At 36.5% G+C, this 22,215-nt stretch overlaps 1 protein-coding gene across 8 annotated transcripts in view; it reads left to right on the forward strand.

The window, feature by feature from the left end:
• The window catches only part of LOC115432839 (neurexin-2-like), a 166,881-nt gene that overhangs the window by 43,157 nt on the left and 101,509 nt on the right, over positions 1–22,215 (forward strand). For 7 of the 8 annotated variants that reach the window (XM_030153882.1, XM_030153879.1, XM_030153883.1 and 4 more), the window contains exons 4-7: positions 175–204; positions 443–454; positions 4,069–4,370; positions 12,773–12,934. In XM_030153882.1, coding sequence (XP_030009742.1) covers positions 175–204; positions 443–454; positions 4,069–4,370; positions 12,773–12,934 — 506 coding nt within the window. The remainder of the gene's footprint in view (positions 1–174; positions 205–442; positions 455–4,068; positions 4,371–12,772; positions 12,935–22,215) is intronic. The other variant, XM_030153878.1, reaches the window with a different exon arrangement.

Consider the following 22,215-nt stretch of genomic DNA (forward strand, 5'->3'; position numbering starts at 1 on the left):
GTGTGTTTTTAGTTTGACTCCCCCTTTATATTTTAGTTTGAACTTTGACATCCGTACCTACCCCAGGATGTCTGTCACAAACTGCAGTCCAACATTGTGACAATGCTTTTGTTTTCCCAAACCTCTTTATGAACTTCCTGTTTTCGTATCCTTTTTTCTGTTCTTTCCCTCAAGGTCTGGCGCACCTGATGTTAAATCGCCAAGGTATGGGGTCTGTTGGTTTGCTTTTCCTTCCCAGCCACCTGACCACAACATTTCCCTTCCCTGAAATCATTTTAGTTAACTGTGCTGCACTAATATTTCCTCTCCTCTTTTTTCATATACTTGCCTATTCTTTTTGCTTCCTGTCATGTTATGCTCACTACTCACTCAATTTTTGTCCGTCAAACCCTTGTCCTGACCACTGACTGCTCTACTGGAACATCACCTTTGACCTCTGCAGTTTTTCGCCAAGGTAATGAATCTATGCTCATAGCATCTCTTCAGCTTGGTTTCATGGTGTTTTCAAAGGGAACAATAAGGTATTTCATGCCGAAGATTTTTCTCAGGTTTGGAAACAATTTATTTTAATTTATCAAAAAAAAGAAAAGAAAAGGTACTGACAAACATGATCCTTGTTTGGTTTCTGATCACTGATCAAGTTTCAAATGCTTCTCACATGGTTTCTGCATTGCAGCAATAATTTCAGTGATGAGGTGTTGAATATTCATAAATTTAGAAAATGATTTTTTTATTGTGTCTTTTTTTCCATAAATGAAGAATAAAAAAACCTTAATGGTCTGTTCACGTTCAGCCAAAATTAATTATAAGTCATCACATCAGTGTTTTTCCTCTGACATAGAAACACATCTGTTAGAGTGATGCTTCTTTACTAGGGTATAAAACCGTTCATATGAGATGCAACGAATCAGGTACATTACAGGAACAGGACTAAATAGTTTGCTTGGCACTGACCTACACTAGACCTGCAGTATTTATGCTTTGTGTTGTCTTCCATGTGATTATTTCACTCTTTAATGTCAGCAATTAGTGTAGTGAGATACAGAGAGAAGTCATCATCCTGTCTCCATGGTGATCAGTATTCTCTCTAAACATAGAGACGTGGCTTTTATGACCCATTCTGATAATAATACAATGCTCTAGTCCTCATTTTTTTCATCAGCAAAGATGATTTTATGGAGGAAACGTAATGTCTAAGTCGTATCATGACAAAGTAAATATCATTTATATTTTGTTATTTGTGCCTGTTTAAATGAGTTGATAGTGGATACATTCATTCTGCATTAGCTGATTCTGTCTTGATATTTTACAGCCTCATCAGACACGATAGGTTTTGTATGTTATGGCTAGAAGACATTATAGTAAATATTCTGTACTAGCAGATGTAAACTACGAAGTATAATTAAACAATACTTAATCTCCTGTTTGAATACTCTTGTTCTTTTTCTATACAACATAAATCAGTGAGAGTGTGATGGTACAATGGATGCTCATGTACATTTTCTGGTTTTCTCATTTACATGAAGGTTAATCACAGCAGATGAAATACCTCACAGTTTTTCCTCCCCATGAATGGTGCAGCTTGATGCATAATGTGGATATGACATAGTTTAGGGTTTTATTTCTCTGGCTACTCACTTTTTTGTGTTGTGAAGAAGTGGTTAGACCAAAAAAGACTCCTGTTTTAATTAAAAGGCAATGACAAAACAAATTGATTTGCCTCTCCTGTAAAATGATGAAGAATTCTGCTATGTCAAATATTCAGCATACAGTAACTGTGTCCTAAAGGCTTACCACAATTTGATTTGTCAAGAAATGAAGTCTGAATATAATTGCTCCATTTCATGCATCAGTAAATAAGAAGTAGAAGTTGGTAATTGATTGTGGAATAAAGATTCAGAGAAATAACTCTTCACATAATACTCAGTGCGTGGTACAGCTACAATTACTAACAAAGTACGGTACATCTGGTTTGATATGATATACATGGCACATAACAGTTTTATTCAGCACTTTTACTATCTGACAAGTGTTACTTATTAACTTTTCTCATTATTCCAGCTTTAGCCTGAGGGGTTTCTGATTTTATCTGTGTATATTTGGACGCAAATAATTTCTTATCAAATAAATGGACCACAGTTTTCTCTTCTCAGGAAGAAAAAAAGAGAAAACTGAAGAGTCCAGTTTATATATTAATGAGCAGCTTTTTGCAGAGTTTAGGACATCCAGGAGTGGCTTATGTGTTTATGTGCTTCTGCATTTGTAAAGACACACAGATATACTTTTAATGGTGAGGTTTTTTTTAGGTGCAGGTGTGGTGATTGCTCTCCCTACCTCCAGACCAACGGTCAGCCTCCTCCCCGCCATCTGCGTTCTCACACAGCCTGACTTAAGTTAAAAAGCATCCAGCCGACAACTTAGTCTCTCACCCCTGAGCATGAGTTGAAGTCAGCAAGCGCCATCTGTGCCCCGGGCTTATGGAACACTTTGAAATTAATCAGCTGTAAAGCTTAATATTAATGAGCAATCCACATGTTGGCATTTTTCATGTCGTCCAACCACTGCAGCGTAGAGTAATTGTAATGGAGACGATAAGAGGAGGCTTAATAGGTGTTAGTAACAGGTGGTTCTTTTTTAGTAAAACCCTCTTTGTGTGCTGTGTTTGATGAGCATCATACTGGGACACTTAGCAGCTATAATGTGCAGTATGTCTCTGGGCCATACCTTCACAGAATGCAGCTTTAAATGAGGATGGAGAGGCAGTGACAGCTGTTGTTTAACTGTCTAGAAGTTGGTATGCATTCTTATAGCAAACAATGGGCTGACAGCTGCATTTTCAAGGTGAGCAGGACAACAGAGAAATGGCCTTTGTGTCTTACTGGACACCCAGACAGTTTGATTGATCCTCTGTAGACCTTCATGAAGGTTTTAGGGTCATCTCTTGACATCTTCCAAAGCTGGAAGTGACAGAAAAACACTGGCGGTGATTGCTCAGGATGTGCTTAGGATGTAAATCTTGTCTACTTAACTGATGCTAAGTAAATCTCTCAGATTTAGTATAAAATAAAGTATTTCTGCTTTCAGAGGTAATCAGAAGGACACCACAGTAGTTATGTTTTGCTAAATTAGGCTCGTAGCACCTCCAGAATGCATTTGTAGTCTCAATGATTTTTTTTTCTTAGCTCTTTAAACTGTACTTTCTCTGTATTGACTTTGAGTCTACACTTAGACGTACATTTACAAGATCAGTCAAAAGCTCGACTTTACGTTTAGACTCCACAATAGCTTAACAAGTCATTCTCTGCTCAGTAGTTGAATAACAGCATTGCTCAAACAATAAAGACTAATGGGACCACTGATCCTGCTGGCTTAAATTGGCCAGTAGAGTTCAGAAGCCGACATTTACTCTACAAACAAACATAGGCTTCAGGGACAGCTTATTCTTTTAGCGTGAAACTGCTTGCTCAGTAGCACAGTCTGCATCTCACAAACAAGCAAAGGAAGACTCTAGTGGTTAGAAACTGCCCACTCATGAGTTCATGACTTGTGTTATACAATAACAGTCATTATTTTTGTGGTTCGGTGCAAAACAGTCATTATTTAAAGTCAAATGTTAAAATCCTGGCAATATGGATTTTTCTTTTTTTTTTTTTTTTTTTTAGTATTATAATATTAAGAGTGGGTGTCAGAATGTGTTTCTATCTGTATCTAGAATCTATCTATCTATATCTGTCGTAGATATATCAGTCATGAAAAGTTGGATCCTTCTCAAGTTGACACGTTTATGTTGATGTGTTTAAATGTCACTTTTTATTTATGTGCACTGTCCTATACATGGAAAAAACAGTCAACTATTTTTTCCATTAGAATGTAAGATCTATGGGTTCTATCAATACATGGTCTGTTCGACAGGGCTGTGGTGACAGTGTTGTATTTGTTGAATGAAAGTGTTTTTTTGTTTTTTTTTCTTTGCTTTAGTCTATTCATACCTTCTAATCTCACATACAATTATAACTAAATATAGATGTTAATATATAAATATCTAAGATGTTTTTCTACCCATTTTAGGGCAGGAGGAGTCTGTGGCCACCTTTAAAGGCAATGAGTTCTTCAGCTACAATCTGTCTCAGACGCCCATCCAGAGCAGTTTGGATGAGATCACGCTGTCCTTCCGTACCCTCCAGAGGAACGGCCTTCTGCTTCACACGGGGAAGTCAAGCGACTATGTCAACCTCTCCCTGAGGAACGGAGCTCTGTGGCTGGTCATCAACCTGGGCTCTGGTGCATTCGAGGCCCTGGTGGAGCCCGCCAGCGGCAAGTTCAATGATAATGTCTGGCATGATGTTCGAGTGACGCGCAACCTCCGCCAGGTGTGTAGAAATTCAACTTTTTGCAGTTTTAGCAAAATGGGATGAAAAGGTCATAAAGGCAGACTCTGCTGTTTTTACACATGAAAGTCTCTCATCATGAAGAGTACTCAGCCTGTAAAAACAGTCGAATAATGTCCTCTGCGGATCTCGAAGGAACATCTCAACATATGAAAAATTAATGCTTATGATGACAGTGGGGTTGTGGTAAAAATGATGTCAGCTAATGAAAGATGCTATTGAATTATAGAAAACAAGTCATACAAGATTTTTAGAGGTTGACGTGTTCTTTTAAACTGATTTTAGAAATGCTGGTATTTTTTAAAATCTGTTGAAGCCTTTAAGTTCCTGATTCCTCCATGTCCTTTTATAGATAGATAACAGTGCATATCATGATATAGTACATTTTCAGCATATTCAATGAACTATTGGTGCCAGACACAACAAACCCCGCCCCTCGCACATATTTCGCCCATTATAAGTAAATGGGAAGATTTTAAAAATTCATTAAAAAATGTTACTGTGTCCTACTGTTCCCGAAATGTTATGAGATCTATTCTGGGTCACTGGCAATGTATAAAGTCAATCTGGTATGAATTCAACCAATAGTTTTGCTGCTACAGACATGTGAAATGTTGCCCATTATAAGTAAATAGGGGGAAAAAGATTTAAAAATTCAAACAAAATTTTAACTTTGACCTACTTTTCCCAAAATGTAATGACCTCTACTCTGGGTAACTGGCAATCTATAAACCAAATTTGGTTTGAATTCAACAAATAGGTTTGCTGCTAGAGTGTTAACAAACAAACAAATAAACAAACAAACAAATCAAACCAAAAACAATACCCCTTGCCTTCCCTTCGGGGGGCAGGGTAATAAATCCAAAGCAAAATTACTGTATTTTCAAGAACATGCAAATTACAAATGGTACTTACACAGTTTTGATTACTTTTATTTAGAAATGATACAACTTTTCAATTTTTAATAATACAATATGTAAGATGTATGAGAGTTTGATTTTTAACCATGTAATTCAAAGGTAGCACTTCCTGAAATAGCAGCTGAGAATTAGCTAAAAGTGTGACTGGAGAGAGAAAAAGAAGAAAAACAAAGCTGTGAAACGGAGAAATAGATAATTGCAATTCTTTCACAGCAGTTATGTTCTAAAGCACAAATATATCTGTCCACCCTTTATTCTCTGCAAGAACATTTCACATGCTTTCTCATGGACAGAGAAGTGTCCTTTTTATAGAGTTCTATAGGCAGTGCTTTTATTGGTTAGGAATACATAGCAACTGTCTTAACGTACATGCCCAGAAATGTCCCATAACAGCAAAATAAGAGGGGAAACACAGGCAGAAAAAATAATCTGCAGATAAATACATCATCACACAACTCTAGTAGATCATAAGTAATGATTAAGAAGCATTATCAGATGAATCTTCTATATTTTACCTGAATAAAATACAACAGAAAACATTTTTTCTTTCATTGTTGCAAACAAACAAAATATACTCAGGTGTCCAATTACATTTGAGCCTCTGGAAATGGAGGGTTAAAAATGGTTGTAATTCCTGAATGATTAATGCTATATTTTTTGTTCTAGTCCACTCTTCAGTTTCAACCTGATTGCTTCATTTCACATCCACTGTGGTCGTGAACAAAGACAAAATTATGCAATTTGTGCCATTTTACAAATACATATGGATGTGACTAAGTATAGACATAGAATGTAAGTATGATGAAAAATAAGTCAAACAATAATAGCCTACTTGGAAATGTAATCATTAAGTACTTTCAGATATAAACTATATCAGCAGTGTTCACAATATAAATATATTATGACAAAGAAACAAAACATTGGCTGCATGTGTGCTGTGCAGAGTGACAGAGTGAAACGTATCCTCCTAATGCTGAAAAGAATACTGCAGCCAGAAGTGTCATTTGTAATGCAATAAATAAATAATTCTCTATAATACTAATAACATCAGAATATATGGTTTGGTTTACACAATATGTGATCATATCCTGACAGAGAAACATGTGATTTTTGTGTTACGCTGACCTTTCCCATACATGTAAAGTCAAGGTATTAATGTGTTGTACAGAGCTGTAAACACTATGTTGTCTTCAAATGAAGGTTGAATTTGTCTGCTCTGTCACGACTACCTGATTCCTATTTTCCCTTTTCTCATAGATATTACGAGCTCATATAAGGTCGTTGCCCTTTTTCTCGTGAAATAGATTGGTTTTGTGGAAATTACTGAGTCCATTTATAATCAGCAACTTGCGTTTTCCAACACCCACAGGATTAATATGATCCTGTAAAGGTCTTATTACCTTATTGAGAGAAAGACTCTTCTCATACAGTGATGCTCATAGAGGTTGCACATTATTCATGTATCCTGCAGTAGTGATGTATTCCCCACAGCCTGCTCTGTCTCTAACTTTACAGAGCTCTAATAGGGACACAGATTTATAGATTTTGAGGAGTTTTACTCAAACTGTTACCAAAAACTGTAATATTTATTGTGGCAGTGGATAGCGATTCAACATTGCAGCAGTATCTGAAAGGTTGGGCTATTAAGACTGAGACTTGCATAATGAGTAAGGCCATTCCAAATGTCTGACAGTGTGGGCGCTGTATCTACTGTACTCCAGCCAAGTATAACTCAGCCCTGAGGTTTCACACTCATTAACATCTACTGGACAAAGCACAGTCATGAAAAAGGTTTCACTGTGCTCAATCTCCAAACTCATTTATGGACGTTCAGAGGTATGTCTGTTGCTTTAGCCCACGTAATTACTCATGAAGATCTATGAGCATCTGTGGAGCTACTTTCTTTACTTCTCTTCTTTTCTTCTTTTGTAACATTTCTCCAACTGCTTTTGTTATTTCCTCTTTCACTTCTGTCTAACACATCTGTAACACAGCTGGAAAGGTGTAAAATATTTCACAACACAGATTTAATTAACTTGTTTTGGCATGATGGAATATTTGATTTAGAAGATCTTCAGGAGACAAGTCAGGGTGGTGATTTTAAAATATTAATGTGTAAACTATAAAAAGGAGAAGTCTTTTCAACTAACATGGGAATAAAATAAATAGGCCTCTGACTGCTGATCTAACATTTCTGCAAAAGCTTTACTTTATTTGCTTCAGACAACACATCTGGGACATCAGTGAGAAGCTGTACAATATGTTGTAACATATATTTTATCAGTGCTCACAAAATATTTTGGTATGAAATAGAAAATCTGCAAGAGGCAAGTTCTGCCTGTTATTCTAACAAGATTCCTGTGTATGTTTTCCATCACAATATCAAAATTTTTTAGGAGAGCATAACTTTTTTTTTTTTTTTTTTTTTTTTTTTACGATTAAATAAAATGATCATTGGTGAATTTCCCTGTAAATATGTTTCTCTGTAAAATGAGCTTTGGCTTCTGCAGTTTGCATTTAAATATTTCATTTTTTGCTAACTGAGACCCATTTTGTGTCACACTCTCTTATCATTGGCAATATATTCTGAACCTGTCACATTAACCTGGATATAAACTTGCATCCTCCTCCACATCTATTTCCTTACCTCAGCTTCCACAAGAGTGGCAATCTAACGCTTGCAACGTCACTTATGCTTTCAACCATGCATTTGATCCCTGTGTAAATTGCTTTCCCCTCAGATAAGTTACCTCGCTGACATGTAGATAGGAGGAACTGTAACTCCCAAGAGAGTGCTGGTGGAAACATTTTATTAGATCCAGTGGTGCTTTTCAGTATAGAATTTCTCCTCCTATCTCCATCTCCATCTATGTTTTTTTCTGTCCAGGGCAAACTGATTGGTGCTCATTCACTCTCCTTCTCTGACCCCTATTAATGATGCATACACATATTTATGGGATTGTAGAACACTTACACATGTGCGTGCATGCACGAACACACACAAAATATACTAATGTGCAGGCACGATCTATTGTTGTTACTAAGCAGTGTTCTCAGTTTCCACACAAATTCCTCACTTCCTGTCTTAAATGGATGTTAAAGTAAAAGTTTTAATATGTAAGTAAGTAAAGTTTATTTATAAAGCACTTTTCACAGATAAAAATCGTAAAGTGCTGTACATGAAATGGGTGCAATAAAACAACATAAGAGCATAAGAGCAACATAATATGTAAAATGTCTGCATTAAAAGTCAACTAGACCTGTGTTATAAATTTTTAGTTGTGGGCATTTATATTGCATCAAATACTGAGAAATCTCTAAATTTACTCGTTTCATTTGGTCATTTGTCAGAGGCATCATATCCCACTGATGTGTGTTTTCATATCACTGAGGTTTTATACTGTATGTGTTTAATACCTGAGACATGCGATGCCACCACAGTGTACAGTCTGTGAACCCTTTGGACTGAGAACGAAGGAGCAGATGGGGAAAATCTGGTCTGCACATAAAGTGGGCGTAGTTCACATGTTCATGGGTGTGGATTTTGGTAGAATGGATTATTTCCTGTGTTCTGCTGCATTTTATCAACCAATTTCTACCATCGGGTAATAGAGGAAATGTCTATTTATGTGGAGGAAAATACAGTCATGTACTAGGTAATGTAATATACACTTCTTTCAGATGAAGTGAAGACCTACACCTTTAAGCTGTGACTGATGGGACCTCATTTCATATAGCGGTTAACAAGAACTTTGTGATCTGTTTTCATAACATGTTATTTTGCACATATGATTTCTGTCAATTTAAAAGGATGATTGTCCAATTAGTATGAAGCGCTATGAGAATATGGAAATACAAAGTCAACACCTGAAAATGGAGCTGAGATCACTGCAACTGTCTTCCTCCACATTCTTTTCAGAACTGCCGAAGATGTCTTTGCAGCTTGAACATGGCCAGACTTGTAGTGATTTTTGCCTCTTAACACTATTTTATCTCACTCTTAAAGAGCAATCTATAATGTTCTGAGGCGACAGCTGTTTTGGTGTCAATTATGTGTATCGTGTGACAAGAGATGCAATCCACTGAGCCCTTTCACATCAAAATAGATGCTGTTTTACTATTTTTACAGCAAATTACAACTTGTAAAATGATATGTTAAAATAGATAAACATCATATGTGTAAATGATGACACAGGATCAACAAATGATTGCCTGCACCCCTCTATTCTTATAAATTCAGTGCAAATACAGGGTGGGGAAGCAAAATTTACAATGAACATTTAGTTGTTTTTTCTCAGCAGACACTACGTCAATTGTTTTGAAACCAAACATATATTGATGTCATAATCATACCTAACACTATTATCCATACCTTTTCGGAAACTTTTGCCTATACGAGTAATCAGGAAAGCAAACGTCAAAGAGTGTGTGATTTGCTGAATGCACTCGTCACACCAAAGGAGATTTCAAAAATAGTTGGAGTGTCCATAAAGACTGTTTATAATGTAAAGAAGAGAATGACTATGAGCAAAACTATTACGAGAAAGTCTGGAAGATACTATTAAAGAAGAATGGGAGAAGTTGTCACCCGAATATTTGAGGAACACTTGCGCAAGTTTCAGGAAGCGTGTGAAGGCAGTTATTAAGAAAGAAGGAGGACACATAGAATAAAAACATTTTCTATAAGTAAATTTTCTTGTGGCAAATAAATTCTCATGACTTTCAATAAACTAATTGGTCATACACTGTCTTTCAATCCCTTTCAATCAAAATATTGTAAATTTTGCTTCCCCACCCTGTAAGTGCCATATAAACCCCTTATTGCTGACTATCACAAATTTGCATCACACTATGATCTTTACGGAATCAGTAAAGAGAGCATATGTATTTGGCTAATGCCAGTTCGGGCATATTCGATACATACTAAGTCAGGATACTGAAAATAATTTTCTGGCATCAATAAAACCATCTCCATCTCCCAAGATGGGAAAATCTATTTTATTTCTCACTGACCATTATGCCTGTTGTTGCAAATTTGCATCATACCCAAAAATTGTTTTTATTTCATTTATTACAGTCAAATTAACTGAGCTCCACGTATTTAAGCATCTGTTCGAAAGGAAAAACACAAATAATTTACATATAAATATACATAAATTCAGGGTTAAAATAGATCTAACCTGCAGCTGTTTACACCTGTTGAAATTTCAGTTGTAGCTGTAGCTTACTAACTTTCCTTAATAACCTAAAAAGTGTCACATTGCCTCAAAAAGCCTCTTGCTCACCTTGACACATTTTATATTTTACTTACATCCATTTATATACACAGAACTTTATTAAACTCACTGTCAATAAATCACAGCTGCTGCAGCTCATACTGAAAACTTATCTGCTTTTCTTAACCATTTAGCAAGGTTTTATGGGCAGGAAAATACTTTAGTAACAAACAAGCAAACAACCCTTCAAACGGTGAAATAGAAAAACACTGATACTTGTTGTGACTCACAACTCACTTGGTTTTGGCAGTTTTTGACACTAATTGCCTTAATGTCAGCTTCTTCCTCCTTTTCCTTCGACTGCTCCAGGATTTCAACCTGCCTGTTCGTCCACAGTTCCAGAGGACGGAGCTTGAATATCATCCCGTTGTGTGCTCAGAAAGAAAAGTATCTGTTGAGATGCATGATCTGTATGAGGTGTACTGTATGAGATGCAGGCATCAGGTGTAATAACACAGTAGCATTTGAAAGCAGAAGGAGCCGAGGAGGAAAAGCAAACATCATTCATCAATCAATTTCCAGATATAAAAGCAATTTGTTTTTTGAAGATCCTTAATGTACGTTTCAGCCCTGCCCATGTCCAATGTCTAAGCCAAAGATAACTGAATGTTTTACCACAAGACAGACAGAAATCGATGTCTGCCAGTACCTGAGAATAGTGTGGCAAGACCTCATTTTGTAGACAGACACTTGAGCACACTGATAGGTCAGTCTTTTGTCTCTTATCCTCCTGCTTTAAACACAGAGATTTTATAGAATCAACCCATCCTGAAGACCTGTTTAAAAGAGTCTATTTTTTGATAAGGCCAACATTTTCATTTTTTCCAAGCCCTTTTGTATGCTAATTTCGGCCTTGCAGGGTTGTAATGATAACTTTTTCTTCATTAAAGCTGTACTGAATAGTAGTCATACTCAAATCCAGATTTTTTTTTTTTATGGTTGTCAGGATAAAATGTTGCTATTGTAACATTCTGCAATTTGTCACAAAGGATCTACCATTAAGAGACATTTGCAAAGCAGGATTTTTTTCCCGTCAGACACTAGAGATCACGCCCCACATCCTATAGGTGTTAAGACTATAGAAGTAGTTCAATTAGAGTTGGGAAAGATTATGGTTTGGTTTAAATAATGACTAATACTTATTTTTAATCTCATCCTGGCAGACTTTTTCTGCATTAAACTACCTCTGGTACCTTTCCTTAGCTTTGATTTACATTTACATTAACATTATATAAATCTTCAAGACTATAACAATACAAAACACACAGAGACATGTCAATACAGAAGGTATTTTAATCATATTTTAGAATGTAAGCAGTGATGATTTGCAGAAAAGTACATGTGCATGTATTCAGACAAAACAACAGCAATTAGGCTTAGGAGAAATCCATTTGCCAGTCATTCACATGGATGCCCAGAAAAAATACTCCAGTGTTGCTCCAATTTAAGTCTTTACATGTAAGAGAGGGAATTACACTCTGACTCTTTGAACATGTGTTTTCTCTGCTTTGTGGGAGCTTTCAGTGTTTCATTTTTGACCATAAATGTCAATTTTATCACAGGGACCGTGACTTTCAAAAGAACTGTTAGGTTTTCATAATCGTTTTTCTATTCAAATTTTGTTCTTAAACAAAGAAATTAAAATTGTTTTTCACTCATTATCTCAGAATTGGAGCTTCTACATACAAAGAATTCATGTCAACTGTAGCCTTATTGTCATGGCAACAAGCATATCATTGTTTCTTCTATAGCCCCATTCAGTCATTCATTTCTTTTGTCTCTGTGTACTGATGAGACTGATATGAAAATAATCTTGTTTTGTCGCTGCCAGTATACAAGAAATGCAGCTTGCCATCTTGATATCTTTAATCACAAATTAATTGAGCGTAATGCATTCATATCACTTTGGTGCAAAAATATCAGTGGAAGAAATATTTATGGTGTATTGACTCCACTCCAATGCTGCTAATATATCAGAAACACGGATCAACTGAGATTAGTGAACCCTTCATAGCTGTTTATGTAATTGCCTTCAAGATCCAACATTAAGGCAAGCTCAACTAGAATCAAGAAATGAAGCATGAAATAATTAGGCCAGTTCTTTCTGTTTGACTTAAAATCTCTCCATGTCTTGTCTTCTCTTTTCCTCATACCCCCCCCCCACCCTCCTCCCGAATTCTTCCTTTAGGTCACAATCTTGGTGGACGGGATTCTCACAACCACAGGCTACACTCAGGAGGACTACACCATGCTGGGCTCTGATGATCTCTTCTACATTGGGGGCAGTCTAAACACAGCTGACCTGCCAGGCTCTCCCGTCAGCAACAACTTCATGGGCTGTCTGAAAGATGTGAGCGCAGTCTGACCTCGGCCTCAGCAGAGGACTGGAAATACTATCCTACCCTCCTTAGATAGCTCTCCTTATTCCTATAGGCTGAGCTTGTTCTGCGTATATAAAATAACCACTCACATTTATATTGATTCTCCTGTTGTAGGATGTTTGAAGGAGAAACATTTAGCCGTGCAGCTGCTCTGTGCGGAGCATGTGCGTTTATAGATTCCTGCAGGAATCCCTTGGAGAACCAACCGGTAGCACTAATAAGCAACAGAGACATCTTCCCATGCTTCATCCTTAAACATATTCGGAATTTTCATCGCTGTTCCCTCATTTTTTTGAACATTTTAGCTCTAGCCTGTAGCTGTCACATTGATTATCTTGAACACGCAACTTAAAATTATGTCCTTGTCATTACAGTTAAGTATAGACTAAGCAGTGAATTAATGGTTAATGTCCAATTTCAGCCCAGTCTCACAAATTTTTAATGAGGGGAGCACTGTCATAAAAAGAAAATGATGTGCCATGTGCATTAGAAGAAATGCTGTAGAAAGAAGGAGGCGTGAATAAATCATGCAGTATTTTTAAATAAAGTGCAGTAGCAAGTACCAGCACGGACACCACAGTGGCAGGTGGGTGTATGCAGTACATGCTCACTCGCTTCCTAAAGCAAACATGTTTTCTCAAACCTTTAGAAAGTTGCTACTGTATGTTTCTCCTTCTTTGCTGAATGAGCTATGACTTTTTTTTGGGAAATTTCCTCAAAAGCAGGAGGTCATTGAATGCCAGTTTAAAAAAAAAAAAAAAAAAATCAAAGGTTTAGAAGTTTGCATCCTGACTCTTGTAGGATTTTACATTTAGGTAGTAAAAGCAGTTTGGCTATGGTCAAGGAAAGATTGAAAAATAATTTTTATGGCACCATAGGGGACTTCTGATATTTTTCCATAAACATAACCAAGCAATATCAGTGCGTAAATGTAATTAACATGATTATAAAATCCAGGTGATGCTGTAAATGGAGTTGGTGTAGAGAAGTGTTTGAACAGGGAATGAACACTGATATATACAGAAAGGATCATAATGAATGTATTTGTGTCTCAGAATATATACATATTTTGCTTCAGAATTAGGTCTGGGTAAACACAGCCAAAAATGTTATTGTGATAAAAGTTCACATCAAATGACAGTTGTAAGTACTGCACTAAATGTAAAATCGCACAACCAGCTGTGATGTTCAACAGAATATCAGATTTAATGTTTCTGCAAAATCACAGATATATTCAGTGACACTTCTCACATTATTTTGTCGCATTACTTTTTCAGACATTAATCAGACAGTTTTCAGACCTGAATAAATTCCATTAATACCAGGAACCTCCTTTCCTGAACATTACAATAGATGTTAAAGACAATTGAAGCATATACAATGGTTTGATTGTGGAGAACTCTGTGTGTCCACGTATGTCTCTTGAAACACAATCTGAAGGAATTAGCTTTCTTCATTATAGACCAATTGCTTTGCTGAAATGCAGAAAAACACTTGATCTGATGCAAAATAAAGGTAAATTGTACTCAGGTGCAAAAACTAATGGGCATGGTTGCACCACCCTATCATTAGTGCAAGGTATTTTATGAATAAGTGCAAAATACAGAGCAGATTGCAGGCGCTTTTCCCTATACAGTTAATGGGCACAATCTAGCCATTTGTATTCTGCTTGACACTGTAAATAAAACAAATCCAAAAGGCAAAAAGATTTATGTTGCGATATTAGTAATAATCACAATATAAAATTATATAGAGATGATCTCATAAGAAAAGTATCAGAGTAATATGATACAAATTATATCACAATGATTGTTACTGACATTTTATTACCCATGCATATTTAGAATAGACATCATATTTTTGGGGTAGAATACATTTGTACAGTTTAGAAACACTAACATTATACATATTTGTGGTTTGCAGAAATCAGTGTCAGCATTTCTTTCCAGCATCTGGGTTGTGTTTTCTCCTGTGAGACAAGATATAGGATAGCCGTTGCATAAACATATATATGCTTTCATTAGACTGTTTACCTCCAATGAATCCACTAGTGTGGGATTCAGCAGGGTATTTCACGCACCAAGGGTAAAACAGAAACCAGCAGACACAGACAGGCTGTAGGATACTCAAAATGCATAAGGCAAATGGAGGAGAAATAACCTGACTAAGCTGGTAATGTTGCAGCAGGTAGAAACAAAGCACAAACAGCAGCAGCTGCATTATGTGTGAGAGCAGACGCTAGTCAGATTTTAAAGCTGGTTGTGTTGTGGTGTTTAAGCTTGATTATGTGAATATTGTTGGAGACAATGTGTTCAAGTTCAGTGCTCTGTCAGAACTAATGAAAGGTTTCATTGCTATGAGAGCAAGTGTTCATACTCAGACTCATAACTGGGAACCCAACAGAAGCTCTTTTGATTATATACGTCAACAACAAAGCATCCATTTTATGTGCTTGAAGACATCATCAGATAGATGCAGCTGCATTCGTATGGACAATTAGTTGTCTGTTTTGGAGGAAAATTCAGAAGTTTAATAAGCGATCAGGAATATTGGACATTATGTAGCTTTATTACACTAATTTTTCAAATGCTCGATTCTTATTGACCAGAGACAGCGTTCTGTGGTTACAGAGACTTATTTCTGAATAACATTGCTATGAATACCAGATCATTTCTATGTTGTTCACCGTTCCAACCGAACAATTTAGTGTCACGGGTTAAGTTGTTTGAGAAACCGTCCTAACCTAATTGGTCATATCTAAAAATCATCAGAGGAACCCAGGGGCACCGCTACCAATTATTAGCCCCATGAAAGCGTAATCGTTGTGGGCCCTACAGAAATTGACTTTGTTTGGGGGGGGGTGGGGGGTGGGTGTGGTCCATAAACAACGTCACTTACGATACCGTGAAAACTGAACATAACATGCATTCAACGTTCGCCTCCCGACCGCTACACCTCTCTTATCTTAAGATCTTATCGGATCTTACATGAAATGTTCACAACTTCTATATCCATTGGGCCCCCCTCCACTGCTCTATGGGCCCCCCACAAATAATGGTCCCTATGAATTTGTCATGTTTACCCCCCCCTTATTGGCACCCCAGGAGGAACCCATTTTAGCAATTGCTTTAGCTATTTCTGCAACTTATAACCAGTCATTTTTCAGCGACATACTGTTTATTTGATAAATCAAAACTTTTTATCCACGTGTAAATGATTAAATGCTGTCAGACTTAACAGGCTCTCTTACTAGTCAAACAAACTAAATATAGGATAACCGTTCAAACTAGATTCAGTCCCATAAGTGCAATTATCAGAACAATATTCAGAACGATCCAAAACTTCCTGTTGAAAGTTTTTACAAATTTGTGAAATGCTAATTTATTTTGCAACCCAAATCTCCAGTCTGAGACCGTCTTTTGGCAATGGCTGAACTAACCAGATCTTTTTCTGGAAGCAGTCCTGTCATTGTTAAATCATTGCTTTTTGCCAAAATTTGTGTTTCATTAGTAAATAGAAGAAACATGATTCACAGGGTTTAGTTTGCACACATGACAACTAATTGTACATTATCCCTTACATACTTTAAATCCAGCAATTCTATTTGGTTTACTCATAAAAATAAGATCCAAAAGCAGATTAAAATAGTGCTTTAAATATTAAAAATGCAGTTATTTGAAATTTAAAATATTAAACTGATTGAAAGAAGATACAGTGGTCAACATCGCATAACAGAATTCATTTAAGACTTAAATGAGAATAAGAAGAGAGTGGAAGGAGTTTATAAGCAAATGAAAAAAAGGAATCTTCAATCTGAATTTAAAAATGTTTACTAATGAGTAAATCTAACCCCCACTGTAGGTTGTTCCAGTTGTTGATAGTATAGCTGAATGCTGCTTCTCCATCTTTAGTTTGGCCTCTGGCCTCAACTGTCTGACCATAGATCTAAGAGTCCTGCTCAGTTTATATTCCTTAAGAATATCACTGATGTGTTCTGGGCCTAAGCCTTCCAGTGACTTTTGAACTAATACCAACACTTTAAAATCTATTCTGTAGCCCGCTGGAAACCAGTATAAAGATTTTACAAATGTTGAGATGTGCTCTGTTCTCTTTTTGGGAATTCCAGTAGAAGTCGGTTACAGTAGTTGGAGGATGAGCTTCTCTTGGGCTTCTTGGGGCAGACAACAGTTGTTGTGGTTCACAGTTTTATGCTGATAGAAGGTTGTTTTGGCGATTTTGATATGACGTGTGTAGATTAGATTTGAGTCTATTGGCATGCCAAGTTTACAAAAGTCTAAAACTGGTTTTAGGCAGCTGAGTTTGGTTCCTATTTGGATCTCATATTCAAGCTCATTGGCTTGAAATGTTAACCCATAAAGACCCAAACAGCTGCTGGCAACTAACACCATCTACGGATCTAAACTGTTTAATACCTGTTGATCCACCAATCCTATCAATACATGTAAATAATTGGTGTAAAATGTAGTTTGTCATCTTTTCATGGTCATCAGATATAACCCATTTTTTATGTTTAGAAGCTCGGTAGTTACCGTGGAAACACAATCATCCTCTACAACTTGCCAACAAAATTGACTCACTTGCAAAACCCATGGAGTTTGATAAATGACAGTGAATGGAGACAAATGTTTTTACATTCAGAAATTAATATCTTTGCTGAAAAAGTCACTTTTTCTTCAGTTGTCTCTGTTTCTGATATAATAACCCTCATCTTTAATCTGACCTTTAATGAACATCAGTGAATTAAATATGGGAAAATAGCTGATATTCAGTGAAAAATCACAAATGCTTCGAGTAATATTACAAGAAATGGTGATAAATCACTTATGAAATATTAAATATAGACAAAAAGAAAACTATTTTGAAACTGACACATAAATCAAACTGGGTCTTTATGGGTTAAACTCAGATTTAGAATTAGAGCCTGCTCATTAAAGTATTTGCAATATTTACTAAATATACAACATCGTTTGAAAGTACACAGCGTATACTGGTTCCACATATGTACTGTGCAGAGTAAATGCACTGAAAGGCAAATGAGATGTTATTTATGGACAGGTTATTGTCCCAGCATAGCTGCCAATGCCGCAACCTCCGCTCTGTGGGCGATGTGGCTGGTGGTGGTGTTAAGACTTACTACTGCTGTGCATGGTCACAGATGTACTTTAGGCATGCAGCTAGAATGACAGGATGGAGAGTCATGAAGACTGGATGACAAAGCGGAAAAGTCTGAGAAAAGAGGGTGAGTCGTGGATGAAGCAGAGCTGATCAAATGGGATCACCCTGCCAGGAAATCCTGGAGCTAGGTTCAAAGACAGGTCACTGTGAGCCAGAGCTCAGGGCCTGACGATGAAGTGGAGGAACACAGAACAAGCAGTGTTGTGGAAGAATTCAGACACACATACAGGTGCAAGGAGTGAGTTTAATATTTATTGTATAAGCAGAGGATCCATTTAGGGGATATGTGTCTTGAATCTGTCTCACTTTATTGAATGTGGGGAGTCTGGACCATGACTAATCTCTCATGATAATAGATGCGAGTGCTGCTGGGTAGAGGCCATCGGGTTCATCAGGTACGAGAAAAATAACCCACTTTCAGGAGAATGTCACGACTACAACAACTAACAGGAAGAGATGAATTTGTCTTTGAAGTCAGTGGCTTATTGGTCTGTTGTTTGTGAGCCCACAGGATATCCTGCACCAGATCATTAGGTTGCACTGCTTTAATGCTTCGAAGATTGTGCCCACTTTGGTTATGAAGAATGTTTTCACAGTAGAGCAGGTCTACACTCTCAGACTGGTGTCTTGTAATTCTTCCCTCTGAGTTTAAATTAGTGTTTGAGCTTTGTCCGTCAAGTCAAGAGTTTGATTTCTGTATTATGGGGTGATCTGTTATGAAGACAAGTAACTGAATATAATGGGAATTTTTTATGACCGTATAATTGTACATTTCAGCAAACCACAGACATGTATAATCTCAGTGTAATATGTCATTGAAGGATCTGCTACTTTTTTGCATTTCCTATATGAGGTGGATGTGGTTGGTAGCAGATATACAAAAATGTAATACATTTCCAGAGAGAAGAATTTGCACCTGGACTGCTGCCGAGGTTTTTAGGTCTAAGCAATGAAAGTTTCAATTTTACAAAATATAAGCTTTTTACTTTACTTGACTAGTTTGTGGATGGATGTGGGGCTGTGATGTCCTTACAAGGGTATTCGAGTAAAAATGGTGCATGTTTCAAATAGAGTATTCTATAGTTATATTAAGAAAATTGCTCAAAACAAATCTGCTCTAGGATGAAATCGTCACACAACTCCCATATTTTTCTCAAGAGTAAATTCTTTGTTGACAAGTCCTGCTATTTTTCCTAAGTGCAGGTATTAATTAAAGCTAATCATAAAAACCATCAATCATTATCATTAATCATCATTATTATATCGTAGATGAGCACATAAAATTGCTATTCAGGAATTGATGTTACATCTGCTGTTTTGTCAGAATATGTTGGTGGAGAGGTGTTCACTGTTTAACATGCAGTCTTGATAAACTGTGAGTAAATTATCACTTCATATTTGTTTAACAGTCTGACATTAGAAACAGTGATGTTGGCAGGTTCATATTCTGCTTTACATTAACTCTGAAAGCCTGAAAACTGCTGTCTTTCTTTAGAAAACAGTTGGAAACTTGACAAAACTTGCTTTGCGTGTCTCAGTCATTAATTGAGAATGTGAACAAGCGTCAAGTAAATTGTCTCATGTGATCCAGGATTGGGCTCATACAACAACCATCAGTGGTTCATAACTGGTCTGGCATTGGAAGTCACATTTCATGGTCAGTAGGTCTTGATTCACTCTCATAGACTTAAAACTAAAGCCTATTATTATTAAAAACAACACATTAAGCTATACTTTTTCAAACAATATGCACATGTGACTAAGACAATAAGAGTGAACATAAAAACTGGACAGCTGTGCTTGAACACAAAACATGTAAGAGATGACAATATACAATACACATTTAACTTTCTAGTTCTTTGGTGTCTTGTATTATTGTCCATGTTTATAAATCCATATGTAATATACTCAAGATCATATTTATGCTTCATCTTGCCTATGAACATCTTTCAGTCAAATGTGTGCTTTACCATGAAAACTACCATCTGCTGCAGATTTGAACACATCTGTCAAAATAAATGTCAACCCCAGATTTCATGTAAAGCAACAAAAAGAAAAACGTTTAATCCTTTCCCATAGATATAAGAAACTAAAATCTTTCATAGTGAAAAGAAAATGTCCAGGTGAACAGAGAAACATGCAAAGGAAGGGATTTGTCCTGGTCTGAGTAAATGCCACCAGGTATTTATAAAAACAAATGAAAATATGTTATTTAACAAAGAACAATAGTCACATAAACTTCAGTTTTTTATATTAATATAATGACTGTTCAAATGTTTGTCTGGATTGGATTTCTCCAAAAACATGCACCTTACCCCATAAAGACCCAGTGCTATTTTTGTGGCAGTTCCCAAATGATCCTACAGTGAATCTTTTTTAAGTGATTTATCACCATTTATTGTAATTTTATCTTCTTTATTTTGCATTTTTTCAGTGAAAATCAGTTATTTTTTTACATTTAATGTACTGATCATGCATATGTTCATAAAAGCTCAGATGAAAGTTGAAGGTTATTATATCAGAAATAGAAAAAACTGAAGAAAAAGTGACTTTTTTTTTTTTTTATTATCAAATATTTCATTAACTGAACATAAAACAACTGTGTCCATCCACTGTCATTAATCCACCTCCATGGGTTTTAGTGGTGAATCAATGTTATAGAAGACGACAGTGTTTCCATGGTAACTACAGATCCTCTGAACATCCAAATGGGTCATATCTGATGACAAACTGTATTTTACAATGATTATTTATACGTATTAATAGGTTTAGTGTTTCAGGACTTATTAAACATTTAACATCAGTAGATCCTGGATGTTTGGATCTTTATGGGTTCATATGTTAACTGGTCAGTCTAAATCACCCATAGGTGTGAATGGGGACAGTGAATGGTTGTCTGTATGCCAGTCGTGTAATGATCTGGTGAGACATCGAGGGGACCCCACCCTTGTTGGCAGTTGGGACCGGCTCCAACACCCCATAAACCTCCAGAGAAAATTGGTGAATGATTAAATGAATGTCCTCTTATTATATATAGAGAAAAATGCTAAGAGGGGTTACAATGTATAATACTGATATATAAACACCAAGTACTGAGTTGATAGGCAACTTGTATTTGGTTCCCTAACAATGAGATTTTACATTATAACACGATTTGCGGAAATGCACAAAGACAGCATTTTATTCTGGCAGCCGTGGTTCTTATATAATAGCTCAGCAGAGGCTCACAGTAGGCCCTTTTGTAGCCAGCCATGTTTTTTTTTTTGTTTTTTTTTGTAAAATGTGGAGTTCCTAGTTGTAAACAAAGCTGCCATTAACCTGTCGCTACGCCCATTACTGCTTTGTGTGAGTGACTGTCTTGATTGACGGTCTTCCTATTTAAAAATTGCCTGTTACACTCATTTCTCCATGGTCATTTTCACCATCTGATTTCACTGCTTAATTAGTCACACTGAGGCAGTGTGAAGTGTGATATTGGCTCAAATTGCCTCTCAGCTCTGCTCTTAGTCCTCTGTGCAGTGTGGTGTGTCACCTCAGGCGCCGACGGGCCGCAGTGTGATGTGGCAGATAACAGTGAGCTCTGGGTGACTTACAAGTGATACAAAATGAGACAAGGATTGTGCTGGCCTGCTGTGCATATTAATGAGCCAAAAAAAGAAAGCAGAAAATAATTCAGCAACACCACAAAAAAGCAAAACTGGCAGTGTAGACTTTCAAACAGACTGCTGCATATCTCTTACATTAATTTAATATAAAAAGGGCTTTCGTATTTCAGTATTTCACCTGTGATTGATCTAAACTATCAAATTAATTGCTAGACATTATTTAAAAGCAAAGAGACATCTTTTGTAGAGTATATTCAGTACCTCCAAGGTGTAAAATCAGATTTTTACTGCTGTTTCGATGCTGCGAATGAAAAATGAACTTAATGCCCTCTTACTTTTAGTAAATTTACACCCTAAAACGATATACTTTGTGCAGTGCTTCTAAATGATCAGGTCCACCCACCCTCTCTGCTTGGACTTGATCTCACACAGTTCTCTTTGTATAACCA

This window comes from Sphaeramia orbicularis, chromosome 14 (genome assembly GCF_902148855.1).
Source record: "Sphaeramia orbicularis chromosome 14, fSphaOr1.1, whole genome shotgun sequence".
Lineage (NCBI taxonomy): Eukaryota > Metazoa > Chordata > Actinopteri > Kurtiformes > Apogonidae > Sphaeramia > Sphaeramia orbicularis.